This window comes from Salvelinus namaycush, chromosome 5, assembly GCF_016432855.1.
Source record: "Salvelinus namaycush isolate Seneca chromosome 5, SaNama_1.0, whole genome shotgun sequence".
NCBI lineage: Eukaryota > Metazoa > Chordata > Actinopteri > Salmoniformes > Salmonidae > Salvelinus > Salvelinus namaycush.
In genome coordinates this window covers 40,192,838-40,205,575 of record NC_052311.1, presented here as the reverse complement: position 1 = coordinate 40,205,575, position 12,738 = coordinate 40,192,838, and the positions used below count along the sequence as shown (strand labels likewise).

The following is a 12,738-nucleotide window of genomic DNA, read 5'->3' as shown; positions in this document are numbered from 1 at the left end:
CAGCTGCAGGTGAGTGTGGACCAGAAGCACTTGGCGGAGGCTCGCTCAGGGATCCTGTCCATCCTCCACACCATCATGTCCTCCGTCACCCTGCTGTGGAGCGTCCTGTACCAGGCCGACAGCACAGACCGGCCAGCTGCCGCCTCCGCTGCGTCCACTTCCAACATCAACCTGGGATCCACCAAGGTACTGCGGTTACACACGGACCCAAAGCCTTTTCACAGTACTGAATCGAACTAAGGCAAGCCAAACGAAGCGGTACTGAGCTGATCTGATTACTCATCCATCCATAGTTGCTAGAACTGAGCTGAAATGGACAATGTGATAATAGCCATCACATTTTAGTCTGGGTCGACACGATACTGTGAAAAGAGTACCTGTCGTTGATACCTAGATCAGTGTTCAATATAGTCAAATCTAAGTTAAAAAAAATTGGTGGTGTACCCAGTTTAGCATGTGTTATAGTGGATGCAGCAAAATGCTTATGTTACTAGCTCCTAACTATCCTGCTCCTAGGGACCCTACAGGGTGTGCAGGCTTTTGTTTCAGCCCAGTACTCCTGATTTGGGGATTCGACTAAGCATCCGTTAGCGCTGGACTGGAACAAAAGGCTGCACAACGTGGGTTTCCCCAGGACTCGAACATTGTTCAAGGAGGATGGGCCGTCCACTGCCTGTTGGCCTGGTCTTATTTCTGACACTGCATAGAGCGCTCAATCTTTCCTCTTTCTCCTCAGAACTTGCGTCAGCAGATCCTGGAGCTGCTCGGCCCCATCTCCATGAACCACGGAGCCCACTTCATGGCAGCTATCGCCTACGTGTGGAACGAGAGGAAGCAGGTCAAGACCTCTGCCGCTTACAAGGTAAGCTCCAGAAACCAACATGGCAGAAACCCTTACTAAACACGTACATTTTGTGTTATTAGTGTGGTTAATGGCGGTGCGCAGAGGTCTCTTAACCTGCCTGTGTCCGTGTCCATGTTCGCGCACGTCTGTGTGTAGGTGATCCCCGCTGCAAGTGAGGAGCAGTTGTTGTTGGTGGAGCTGGTGCGGTCGGTCAGCGCCATGCGGACCGAGACTGTGATGCAGACGGTCAAAGAGGTCCTGAAGCAGCCGCCGGCCATCGCCAAACAGAAGGTTGGTGCTGCCGTCTCCCAATAGCCTGGAATCTAAACTGACATGCTCTGTTTTACCATTAAAATAAAGCAAATTAGTTTCCCAATACATACGCTTAGATCACACTGTGCTACTCTAACCTTGTTACAGTTTATGACTATATACAAAGCTGCACGACTCCTAGCCTCCTGCTTACATTAGTCCTAATTCACCCTAATGCAGGTCCTCTGTTACTATTACATTGGACAGGTACCATCTTATTGTTACACTATATCAAAGTAAACTGGCAGCTTCCCTGCTACGGCCTCATTATTTTCGAATGAAATGTAATTCAGTCCAGTGTTACCTCTTCCTCAACCCTCTCTCCCCCTCTCTCACTCGTCTTCCCTCTTTCTCACCGTATCTCCATAGAAGCATCTGTCTCTGGAGGTGTGCATGCTGCAGTTCTTCTATGCCTACGTTCAGAGGTGAGACCCAACAGGCCTCCTCCACCTGTCTGTCAAGTGTGTTGAGCATAAGTTGCAAATATACCAACTGAGTTTTCTATCGTGTAGTGTGCCAACTGAGTTTTCTCTAGTTTAGTTCAGGTGATGTCATGTTTAGTTTGACATTTTTGTATGTCAAGTGTGTTGAGCGTGTAGAATAAAATTGAGTTAATGTTGTTAGTCCAATTCATTGAGTTCTGTAGCTTTACTATTATTGTTACTAAACTGTCTATACAGGTATCTTACTTAAATTAGTACTTGACCCATCATTAGAACATTAGAACATGACTGTATCCTTCTTGTCTGTCTATGTAGGATCCCTGTGTCCAGTCTGGTGGACAGTTGGCTGTCTCTGCTGGCACTGCTGAAGGACTCGATACAGCTGGGGCTGCCTGCTCCTGGACAGTTCCTCATACTGGGGTTAGACCACATGCACACACACACACACACACACACACACACACACACACACACACACACACCAGCTCCCGAGTGGCGTAGCGTTCTAATCGACTGCATCTCAGTGCAAGAGGCTTCACTACTGTCCTAGGTTCGAATCCAGGCTGTATCACATCCGGCCGTGATTGGGAGTCCCATAGGGCGCCGCACAATTGGCCCAGCGTCATCCGGGTTTGGCCGGGGTAGACAGTCATTGTAAATAAGAATTTGTTCTTAACTGACTTGCCTCGTAAAATAAAAACATTTAATAAATAAAAAGTATGCAAGGCTCTAGCGATCAAGCTACCGAAGACCAGTCATTTTCAATAAGGGGAAGAAGACACAAGGATACATTTAAGCAATAAGGCCCGAGGAGGTGGGGTATATGGCCAATATACCGTGGCTAAGGGCTGTTCTTGTGCGCAACGCGGAGTGCCTGGACACACCCCTTAGCCGTGGTATATTGGCCATGTACCACAAACCCCCAGGTGCCTCATTGCTATTATAAACTGCTTACCAAAGTAATTTGAGCAGCTGATATACCACAGCTGTCAGCCAGTCAGCATTCAGGGCTCGAACCACACAGTTTATAATTAGCTAATAATCAAGTCGGAGGAGGAGGGAGAATCTTGCAAGCTAGCTTTGACACTGTGCTGGATACGCTAATATCCAACGTGACGTTGTGAGCCTGTTGTTTGGAAGCTACACCCACGAAGGGGGAGAGCTCTGCGATTCCTTACTACTTTGTAGTTTTTGGTATGACTGCGCTTTACAACGCTCTCTGAGACACTGACTTCTCTCACTTACACCATCACTCTCTTCCCCTTATCTACCCTTTTACATACGCGGCCACCAGACTAACCTATCCGTCTGTCTCTTCCCCAGAGTTCTGAATGAGTTCATCCTCAAGAACCCAAACCTAGAGAGCAAGAAGGACCAGCGGGAGCTGCAGGTAAGCCTCAGTCCCATGCAAAAGGATTCACTATTCTTCTATCTTTAAGGTGACATAATTCACAATTCTTATCTTCTAGATAAGATAATATTAATCGAGGTAAACGCCCCGTCGAGGACCACTTTGGAATCAAGTGTTTTGAATAATAATTTTAAGTGCTGTCCTCTGGGAATACAATGTACCTATTGCTGAATATGTTTTTACCCAAATAAATTCAATTCAAGAGTTGCGTTCCATTATTTACCCCAGCATACCGATTAGATTGAAGCAATGTGTTGGGCATGCATTTTATTTAAGTGGTATGGTTATTGTAATGAAGCCAGAATGATTATTCACCCTGTGTGTGTGTGTGTGTGTGTGTGTGTGTGTGTGTGTGTGTGTGTGTGTGTGTGTGTGTGTGTGTGTGTGTGTGTGTGTGTGTGTGTGTGTGTGTGTGTGTGTGTGCAGGATGTGACCCACAAGGTGGTGGAGGCCATCGGGACCATCGCAGGCTCCTCTCTGGAGCAGACCACCTGGCTGAGGAGGAACCTGGAGGTCAAGGCCTCGCCACAGATCATGGTGGACGGGACCAGCCTGGAGCAAGACGTAGAGGGTAGGAGCGATGAGAGGGCCCTGGCTGTCTGTGCTAGTTGTGTACAATACGTCAGCTTCATGTTCATTGGGGCACCGGATTCTTATTGGACAAGTCCAGGGTAGTCCCTCCCTGTTTCAGTCCGTTTTCTTCCGTTTGGTCCCTAATGAACACCACCTTAATCGGGAATGTGCAGATTAGAGGTGTTTCTTGTGTGACTGAATGTATGGCTGTGTTTTCAATATCCACACTATCATACCACTTAGAATGACCCAATGTATTGGGAATGCATTCAAAGGGGTACATTATGTTAGTGTGGATATTTGATCGTGCACACGAACAGCATGTGTCTGCATGTGTGTGTGCTGCGTATGATCTGTCACTAATGGCGTGTGTGTTTCAGATCTAATGCTCACAGTGATGGAGGCGTCCAGCTTCACTCCATCTGTGTACAGCGTTCACGCCCTCACACTGCTAGCGGAGGTAAAACACCAAGCGTACTGTCTGGCTGTCCATCTGTGCATCCTCTCCACTCACGGCTACCAACAGCCTTGCTTCTGCTATTAGGACCCACACACAATCTACTCACACTCAGCTGATTTACGATCAGCTCTCCCTTCCCCAGGCCCAACCTCAATCATTATTAGCAAAGCAATACATCCTTCCTTGGACACTGTCGCTGTTGAAGCCAGATAGAAACTGGAGGCACTAAGTGTGCCTCTCTTGCTTTAGTGTTATAAACAGACCTCCCTCTCTTCCCATTGTTTAGGATTATGTCACTCTCATGTGACCCGTTTACTCGTTGCAGTGCATTAGTGTTTATTGGTCGGTTTATGTCTGCTGTAGTGCAAGGATGTATCTTTTAAAGCAATATTGCAATGTGCTAAGTTTGATATTACTTTTTAGTGTAGTATGCTGTTGCCATGTATCCTATTTGAACAGTGCAGAGTATTGAGAGTAGTGATTGTGTGTTGTCAGGTGCTGGCCCATCTCCTAGACATGGTGTTCTACAGTGATGAGAAGGAGAGGGTGATCCCCCTACTGGTGAACATTATGCACTATGTCGTGCCCTACCTCCGCAACCACAGGTAAGGATGGACCAGCCAATACACTACACTCCTTCACTAGAGCCTAGAGCACGCCCAGGTCCTCAGTTACACTAAATAACATGCACATGGGATCTGCCAAGGAAACACTCCCAAGCTGTATAACTAGGGCCTAGTATTTCCTGGTCAGGTTAAATCTGGGTCCTATCTCTAATGTGCAGTGTGTCTCTGTGCCCTCTTCCCTGGCAGTGCCCACAACGCCCCCAGCTACCGGGCGTGTATCCAGCTGCTGAGCAGCCTCAGTGGGTACCAGTACACCCGGCGGGCCTGGAAGAAAGAAGCCTTCGACCTTTTCATGGACCACACCTTTTTCCAGATGGATTCCTCCTGTGTCAGCCAGTGAGTTGAGAATTGTTGAGTGTGTGTGTGGGGGAGGGGAACGACGGGGGGACGGGGATCGTGTATTTTTGTTATATGTGCTTCATATAATAGGATTCTATCTGACGTCCTCTCCTGTATTTTCCAGTTGGAGAGCCATCATTGATCATCTTATGACTCACGACAAGACCACGTTTAGAGATCTTATGAGTAAGTATAATTGAGTAGCCCGATTCTTCTAAATGAGAATTTCTGTGTGTATATAATTTCTGTGTATAGTTATATGTGAGCTGTACAGGTAAATATATGGGTAGATATTATATTAGAACTGTTATAGTGTAGCAGTTAACGCGCGTGTGTCTGCAGCTCGTGTGGCGGTGGCTCAGAGCAGCTCTCTGAATCTGTTCTCTAACCGAGACGCAGAGCTGGAGCAGAGAGCCATGCTGCTCAAACGCCTGGCCTTCACCATCTACAGCAGCGAGGTGGACCAGTACCAGAAATACCTACCTGACATACAGGGTAAACACGCACATGCAGACAGGCATACACACAAACACATACCCCCGCTTACAAACACACACACACACACACCACTAAGAAATAAACACACACATCCTTCTTTTTTCAAATATTTACACACACACAGCAATGGAGTATTGACTTATGAGTGTGTGTGTTTCCCCTATCAGAGCGGCTGGTGGAGAGTCTGCGTCTGCCCCAGGTGCCCATCCTCCATGCCCAGGTGTTCCTGTTCTTCAGAGTTCTACTGCTGCGCATGTCTCCTCAACACCTCACCTCACTGTGGCCCACCATGATCACTGAACTGGTGAGAGACACTAGAGCACGCTACAAACATGCACCACACAAAAAATGTATGCACTTAGTCTCACACACACACACACACAAGCGACAACTGCTGATGAACAGCCTGATGAAGGCCTACGCCAAGCCCAAACACCTCTGCGTTTGTTTGTCCTGCTGTTTATAAATATTTCAATAGAATTTCCAGGATAATGAAGGCTTTTAAAATAAAGTAATGAGTGTCTTGATTGGATAAGTAAGCCCCACTGTTATTCTTGCAATAGTTTTCGATTGCTGAGTTGTGGTTATCATCCCCTTTGTCTCAAACTACTGTACTATAGAATCGTCGACCAAGATAATAGATTGTTATATATAATCCGAACATTGTGTGGCTTTTCTCCTATTTACTTACCTATGTATTTCCTCCCTCTCAGGTTCAGGTCTTTTTACTCATGGAGCAGGAGCTTACTGCAGACGAGGACATGTCAAGGTAACTGTCAGTCCACCAAATGGGAGTGGACATTGATTAATACATGACAATGAGAGTGTGTGTTTTTCCTGCCATAGAAATGTGACTTGATGATGATGGATTGGATTTATCGAGTTTTCAGGTGCTCAACGCGATTTAGATTGTATGGTGGGGAAGCATCCACTACCAATGTGTATCTTCAACCTGGGTGACTTCGTAGGGCTGGTTTCCTGGACACAGATTACGAATAGACCTGAAATGTAAAAGCATGTTCAATGGAGATTCTCTGTTGAGAGTGTATTTGAGTCCAGGGCTAGGTTTAATCTGTGTCCAGGAAACTGGTCCGTACTGTCTGAGTCTATGCTGTGTGAATGCATTGGTCATGTTTCCATCTGGGTTTGACCTGTAGGACGTCAGGTCCATCGGTGGCTGGCCTGGAGACCACCTACTCTGGAGGGAACGGTTTCTCCACCTCCTACAACAGCCAGCGCTGGCTCAACCTCTACCTGTCTGCCTGCAAACTGCTGGACCTGGCCCTGGCCCTGCCCTCAGAGAGCCTGCCCCAGTTCCAGATGTGTGTACTAACCCACTACTCGTGCCTGGATTCATACACTCACATACAGTACATTTATCTGAAGACTGTAGTGCACACTGCACTATTTCATTTAGTTTTTTTTGGAAGGTATAAAAAGTTTAAGCACGTACTTTAATGTGTTATGAAACACAATCTATGTTGCAACACTTTTACCCAATGAGGTCCTCAAGCCTTTTCACACTATCGTACTGAACGAAACCATTCAGTGATGGCTCATATATTTTCCTGTAACTTTGTCCTTTCCATCATAAATTGTGTGTTTTTTGCTCAGAAGTGTGAAAAGGTTTATGTGTGTGTAATGTTTGGGCATTGGCTGTGTTCTTTCCCAGGTACCGCTGGGCCTTTATCCCCGAGGCATCTGATGACTCGGGCCTGGAGGTGAGACGACAGGGGACCCACCAGAGAGAGTTCAAACCCTATGTTGTCCGACTAGCCAAGCTGCTGAGGAAACGAGCCAAGGTAACCGCTCTGGTCTACCAGCAAGGCTGGACATAGACCCACATTAGCAAAAGTGACCAATCCCAATGACCATGGTAACTTTAGCTATTACTGACATTTGGTACAACTTACTGTACCCCTAAGGCCAGTAGTGTAAGAGCCTGGACACAGCAGGCTGAAAATCTTTTCTGAAGGCTATCAGTGGGCAAACATCAGCTGCAGTCCACACGGTGTGTTCCAGGGGCCACCTGCCGGGTGGTCGAGAGTGATGGCAGTCTTTCACGATTCAACATGTAGAATCTTGGAGGAGCGTCAGGAATAGCTTCACACCCTTGAGCCAATCAGAGCGCTAGGGCGTTTTCGCCACGTGACAACAAAAATGAAATTGAGCAATGTAAATGTCAGCTGTACCCTGGACAGTGTGTTCCAGCAGGTTTTGTACTTAATTTGTTTTAAAAAATGAATATGTTAGAAAAATTCTGGCAGACAATCCAGTCAGATAATGGCACACCAACAAAGCACATACACTACCATTCAAAAGTTTGGGGTCACTTAGAAATGTCCTTGTTTTTGAAAGAAAAAAGAAAAGAAAAAGTCCATTAAAATAACATCAAATTGATCAGAAAAACAATGTAGACATTGTTAATGATTGTATTTGACCATTGTAACTGGAAACCGCAGATTTTTTAAAATGGAATATCTACAGTACATAGGCGTACAGAGGCCCATTATCATCAACCATCACTCCTAGCTAATCCAAGTTTTTTTTATTTAAAAATCTAATTAATCATTAGAAAACCCTTTGGCAATTATGTTAGCAAAGCTGAAAACTGTTATTCTGATTAAAGAAGCAATAAAACTGGCCTTCTTTAGACTAGTTGAGTATCTGGAACATCAGCATTTGTGGATTTGATTACAGGCTCAAAATGGCAAGAAATAAAGAACTTTCTTCTGAAACTCATCAATCTATTCTTGTTCTGAGAAATGAATGCACAACTGAGCAAGAGGACAAGTACATTAAAGTGGTTTGAGAAACAGACGCCTCACAAGTCCTCAACTGGCATCTTCATTATATAGTACCCACAAAACACCAGTCTCAACGTCAACAGTGAAGAGGCGACTCTGGGATGTTGTCCTTTTCGTTTCCAGCTACAATAGTCATTTACAACATTAACAATGTCTACACTGTATTTCTGATCAATTTGATGTTATTTTAATGGACCAGAAAATGTGCTTTTCTTTCAAAATCAAGGACATTTCTAAGTGACCCCAAACTTTTGAACGGTAGTGTACATATAATATTTTCATAGCTGTATAAAGTCACAACTCTTTGCTCATTCTGCTGTCGTCTGTTTCCATCCATTCGTCCATAGAAGAACCCAGAGGAGGACTGTTCCCTGCGTACTCTGTCCTGGGAACCGGGCCACCTCACCCTGACACTCTACATGATCCGCAGCATGGAGCAGCTCCTCCCCTTCTTCAACCTGCTCAGTCAGGTGTTCAACAGTAAGGCCAGCAGCCGCAATGGCCCTACCCACAACGCCGCACCTAGCCACTCTGGCCACTCCTTCCCCAACAAGGAGGGCAAGCTGGAGAGCCAAAAAGTGTTCTGGAGCCGGGCACGGCAGAACATTGAGGAGATGGTGGAGAAAGACTTTTTAGAGGGCCTTATCAAGACGTGAACATGAGGGACAGAGGGAAATGTATTTTCCGAGGCGATATATATTAATTAAAAACATTAGTGAATAAAACTAATCTTGTATATAATGGAACATATTAGGGACATAAACCATGGAACTAAAAATACATCTGTTTTCTGTTTTTGTATTTATGACTGTATTTTACTTTTCAAAGGCTTTTAATTATTTGTATATACAGGGCAGCTGTGAAGACTGATTTTGACAGTTTGTGTAAGCCCTCTGGGACAATGTGAAGATGCTGTGCAATTCTATATTGTTGTGACTTACTGAATTAAAGACTTCATGAGATCCACATGCCCTGTGTGTCTCGGTCTCACCCTCACCATGGACAGACATGTTATTTGAATTGTTTTGAGCATCATAGAGTGGAAAGCACTTAAAAACAGCTGTACTGGATCTTTATCTCAATATCACATTTCTGTTTAGCAATTAAGTACCTTACTGTGATTGTTTTCAATTAAAATTGTCAAAAAATAATAATAGCTTCTTGGCAAAGAGCAATTTCTCAAGCAAGAATTTTTGCTAGGACTGTCTGGAAGTCGTCTGAGTGGAGAGAGGAAAACTGAAAGCTAGCTGTTATTTGCAGAGGTTTGGAACTCTTATTAGTCTATTCACCAGGCAGAACAAAACTCTATCCCACCAGAACAGGCTGATATTTCAGTCTTTTCAAACCACTGTCACACTGAAAGTGTGTGGAAACACATAAAACACAGGAAAATCATTTTTTACTGCACTGGGCCTTTAACATGTTCTCTCACATTGTACATAAATAGTGTGATTAATTTGTGCCATTTTTATGTGTAATTTCATATATAGGGTTGGGGACAGAAGCTGTAATTTGTGCTTATTTTGGCTTCATGACTAATAGAATGAATAACTAGAATGTTGCCACACATTTTGGCCAGTTACATCCACCACTTTCTGAAATATGATAGATAGATTCGAAAAGACAAACTACAATAACATTAGTATAGTAAGACTAATACATTTCTCTACAAGGTCTTGCAGCAGGAGGATTTTTTGGAAGTCTTCCTCAGGCATGAAAACATCCTCACAAAGAGGGAGCGCTTGCATGGTTTCTCCTGTGGCTGAGAGGTAGATTTTCTGGCAATATGTACGGTGGTAGGCAGGAGAGAGGGTTGACATGAACATGAATTTGTGTCTGTCAAACATTTTCCTCCCAACTTTAGTATTTACTGTAATGACTGTCCATGTTGAGGCATTGAAAGTACGTTAAAGGCCGAAACATTCTTGATTGGCAGAATAAAATGTAAAGATTTGTTTCATTTTATGTACACAGTTAAACATAACCATATACTAAAGGGGTCTTAATGTATGGACTTACAAATGCAATAGTCATCCTCGTGGACAATCTTAGCCTGGTCCCGTGCTGCCTCTGAGGCCTGGCTGTTCTTTATATATATGCAGTGCCTTCGAAAAGTATTCAGACCCATTCACTTTTTCCACATTTTGTTAGGTTACAGCCTTATTCTAAAATTGATTAAATGGTTTTTTTCCCTCATCAATCTACACACAATACCCCATAATGACAAAGCAAAAACAGATTTTTTGCAAATTTATTAAAGATAAACTGAAATATCACATTTTCATAACTATTCAGACCCTTTACTCAGTAATTTGTTAAATCACCTTTGGCAGCGATTACAGACCCGAGTCTTCTTGGGTATGACACTACAAGCTTGGCACACCTGTATTCGGGGAGTTTCTCCCATTCTTCCTTCAAGTCCGGGCTCTGGCTGGGCACTCAAGGGTATTCAGAGACTTGTCCTGGAGCCACTCCTGCGTTGTCTTGGCTGTGTGCTTAGGGTCATTGTCCTGTTGGAAGCTGAACCTTCGCCCCAGTCTGAGGTCCTGAGTGCTCTGGAGCAGGTTTTCATCAAGGATCTCTGTACTTTGCTCCATTCATCTTTGCCTCGATCCTAACTAGTATCCCAGTCCCTGCCACTGAAAAACATCCCCACAGCATGATGATGCCACCACCATGCTTCAATCAATCAAATATATTTATAAAGCCCTTTTTACATCAGCTGATGTCACTAAGTGCTATACAGAAACCCAGCCTAAAATCCCAAACAGCAAGCAATGCAGATGTAGAAGCACTGTGGCTAGGAAAAACTCCCTAGAAAGGCAGTGTCGTGACATTGGTACCATTAATGCGATAGTGATTATTTGATTAAATCAATGAACTATGTTTAATTATTCCGATGATTAAATTAATCATGTCACAATTAACTCATTAGCAATCTTGGGGCACCACGGAAAAAGTTTGTTTAATGAGTTAACATTTCCCGAATTAACTCCAAAGATATAAATATATCATCATACCAGTCATCCATTAATTATCATTATTCCCTTGTCAGTCTCATTCTGAACGTTGTGGACTTCAAATCTGCAAGAACCCTAGTCTCCATCATGAATCAGCGATACACAAATTGGCTTAATTATTTATTTACTAACTAACTAAATAATCGCACAGAATTAAATAAACACACACACAGGATAGATTGTACATTGGTTACTAACATGATGCAATGAAATGAAGTTTTAAACCATTTCTCAGCCGTGTAGCCACCGCTTCACGTTTTCTGGTCTGGTAGAGATTTTCTTCTCTATTGAAAGTTTCAGAGTTTCTAACCATTTCGTACCTTTCAGCTCACGCTGTCGGTCAACCTGGTCTAATATGTTAATTATTCAGCAAGTCCTTTTAAGTACTCCCCTTAGAGGGTGGTTCCATCCCGTTGAAATGTTGTTTCAATGTCCAACCTTTTGATGTTACAGTACTGCAAAATCTCTCTGTTGTAACAAAGGGATTTTTAACTTCCATTTCTGCAGAGTGGGAGAGAGCGTTCCTGCAAGGTATTTATGACCATCATAAAACTAGCCAACTCCCCCCCCCCCTTCCTCTCTGGTGGGAGAGAGGGCTCTCTCTGATCCTCACCCAGGAGGGAAAGTCATGACAGCAGGATCCTAGGAAGAACATGCTTGACCCTTAGTATAAGGTTCTTACTGTGGAATGCAGTGTTTTGTTTTTTTACCAGGCATAATGGGACCCATATCATCCAAAAAGTTATATTTTTTATAATCTGTCCATATAACATTCTTCCAAGAGTCTTGATTATCATCCAGGTGCTTCTTGTCAAACTTGAGTAAACTTTTTTGATGGCATGGGTAACATATTAGAAAGATAGAAACATATTCTATTTACAATAAAAGTGACTCCAAAATGACACAATACATTTTTTACCATTAATTTCTATTGGGCACAAAAATCTGAAACGCAAAGATAACAAACAGCAAATGTATCTAACAGGTTTGTTGAGTCACAAGCTTGATGTAATTATTGTGCTTGGAATATGGAACCAAATACTAAACTTTTGGCTACTTTAATACACATATAAGTGAATTTGTCCCAATACTTTTGGTCCTCTAAAATTGGGGGAATATGTTTAAAAAGGGCTGTAATTTATTAATGGTTCCCCGATATGGGTGAAAATACCCTCAAATTAAAGCTCACAGTCTGCACTTAAACCTCATAGTCTTTGTGTCATTTAAAATCCGAAGTGCTGGAGTACTTAGCGAAAACAACAAAAAATATTTCACTGTCTCAATACTTTGGAACTCATTGTATACTGTAGGTTTCATGCTTTACCTGCTTTCCACCTACTCCGGAAGCATGGAATGTAAGTTATTTTCAATATCTCGCTCCACTTGTTAAAAAACATTCGATCAA

The 12,738-nt window shown here is 43.5% G+C and overlaps 1 protein-coding gene across 1 annotated transcript in view; it reads left to right on the top strand.

Annotated features, from left to right (window-relative positions):
- Positions 1–9,281, top strand: part of LOC120048265 (protein dopey-1-like) — a 35,253-nt gene extending 25,972 nt beyond the window's left edge. The window contains exons 22-38 of the mRNA XM_038994109.1: positions 4–186; positions 737–862; positions 1,001–1,135; positions 1,526–1,581; positions 1,915–2,019; positions 2,923–2,989; positions 3,437–3,581; positions 3,964–4,043; positions 4,539–4,648; positions 4,856–5,005; positions 5,133–5,194; positions 5,351–5,503; positions 5,674–5,810; positions 6,220–6,275; positions 6,664–6,828; positions 7,179–7,308; positions 8,661–9,281. Of these exons, the coding sequence (XP_038850037.1) occupies positions 4–186; positions 737–862; positions 1,001–1,135; positions 1,526–1,581; positions 1,915–2,019; positions 2,923–2,989; positions 3,437–3,581; positions 3,964–4,043; positions 4,539–4,648; positions 4,856–5,005; positions 5,133–5,194; positions 5,351–5,503; positions 5,674–5,810; positions 6,220–6,275; positions 6,664–6,828; positions 7,179–7,308; positions 8,661–8,969 (2,169 nt within the window). The 3' untranslated portion in view covers positions 8,970–9,281. The remainder of the gene's footprint in view (positions 1–3; positions 187–736; positions 863–1,000; positions 1,136–1,525; positions 1,582–1,914; positions 2,020–2,922; positions 2,990–3,436; positions 3,582–3,963; positions 4,044–4,538; positions 4,649–4,855; positions 5,006–5,132; positions 5,195–5,350; positions 5,504–5,673; positions 5,811–6,219; positions 6,276–6,663; positions 6,829–7,178; positions 7,309–8,660) is intronic.
- The last annotated feature ends 3,457 nt before the right edge of the window (positions 9,282–12,738 follow it).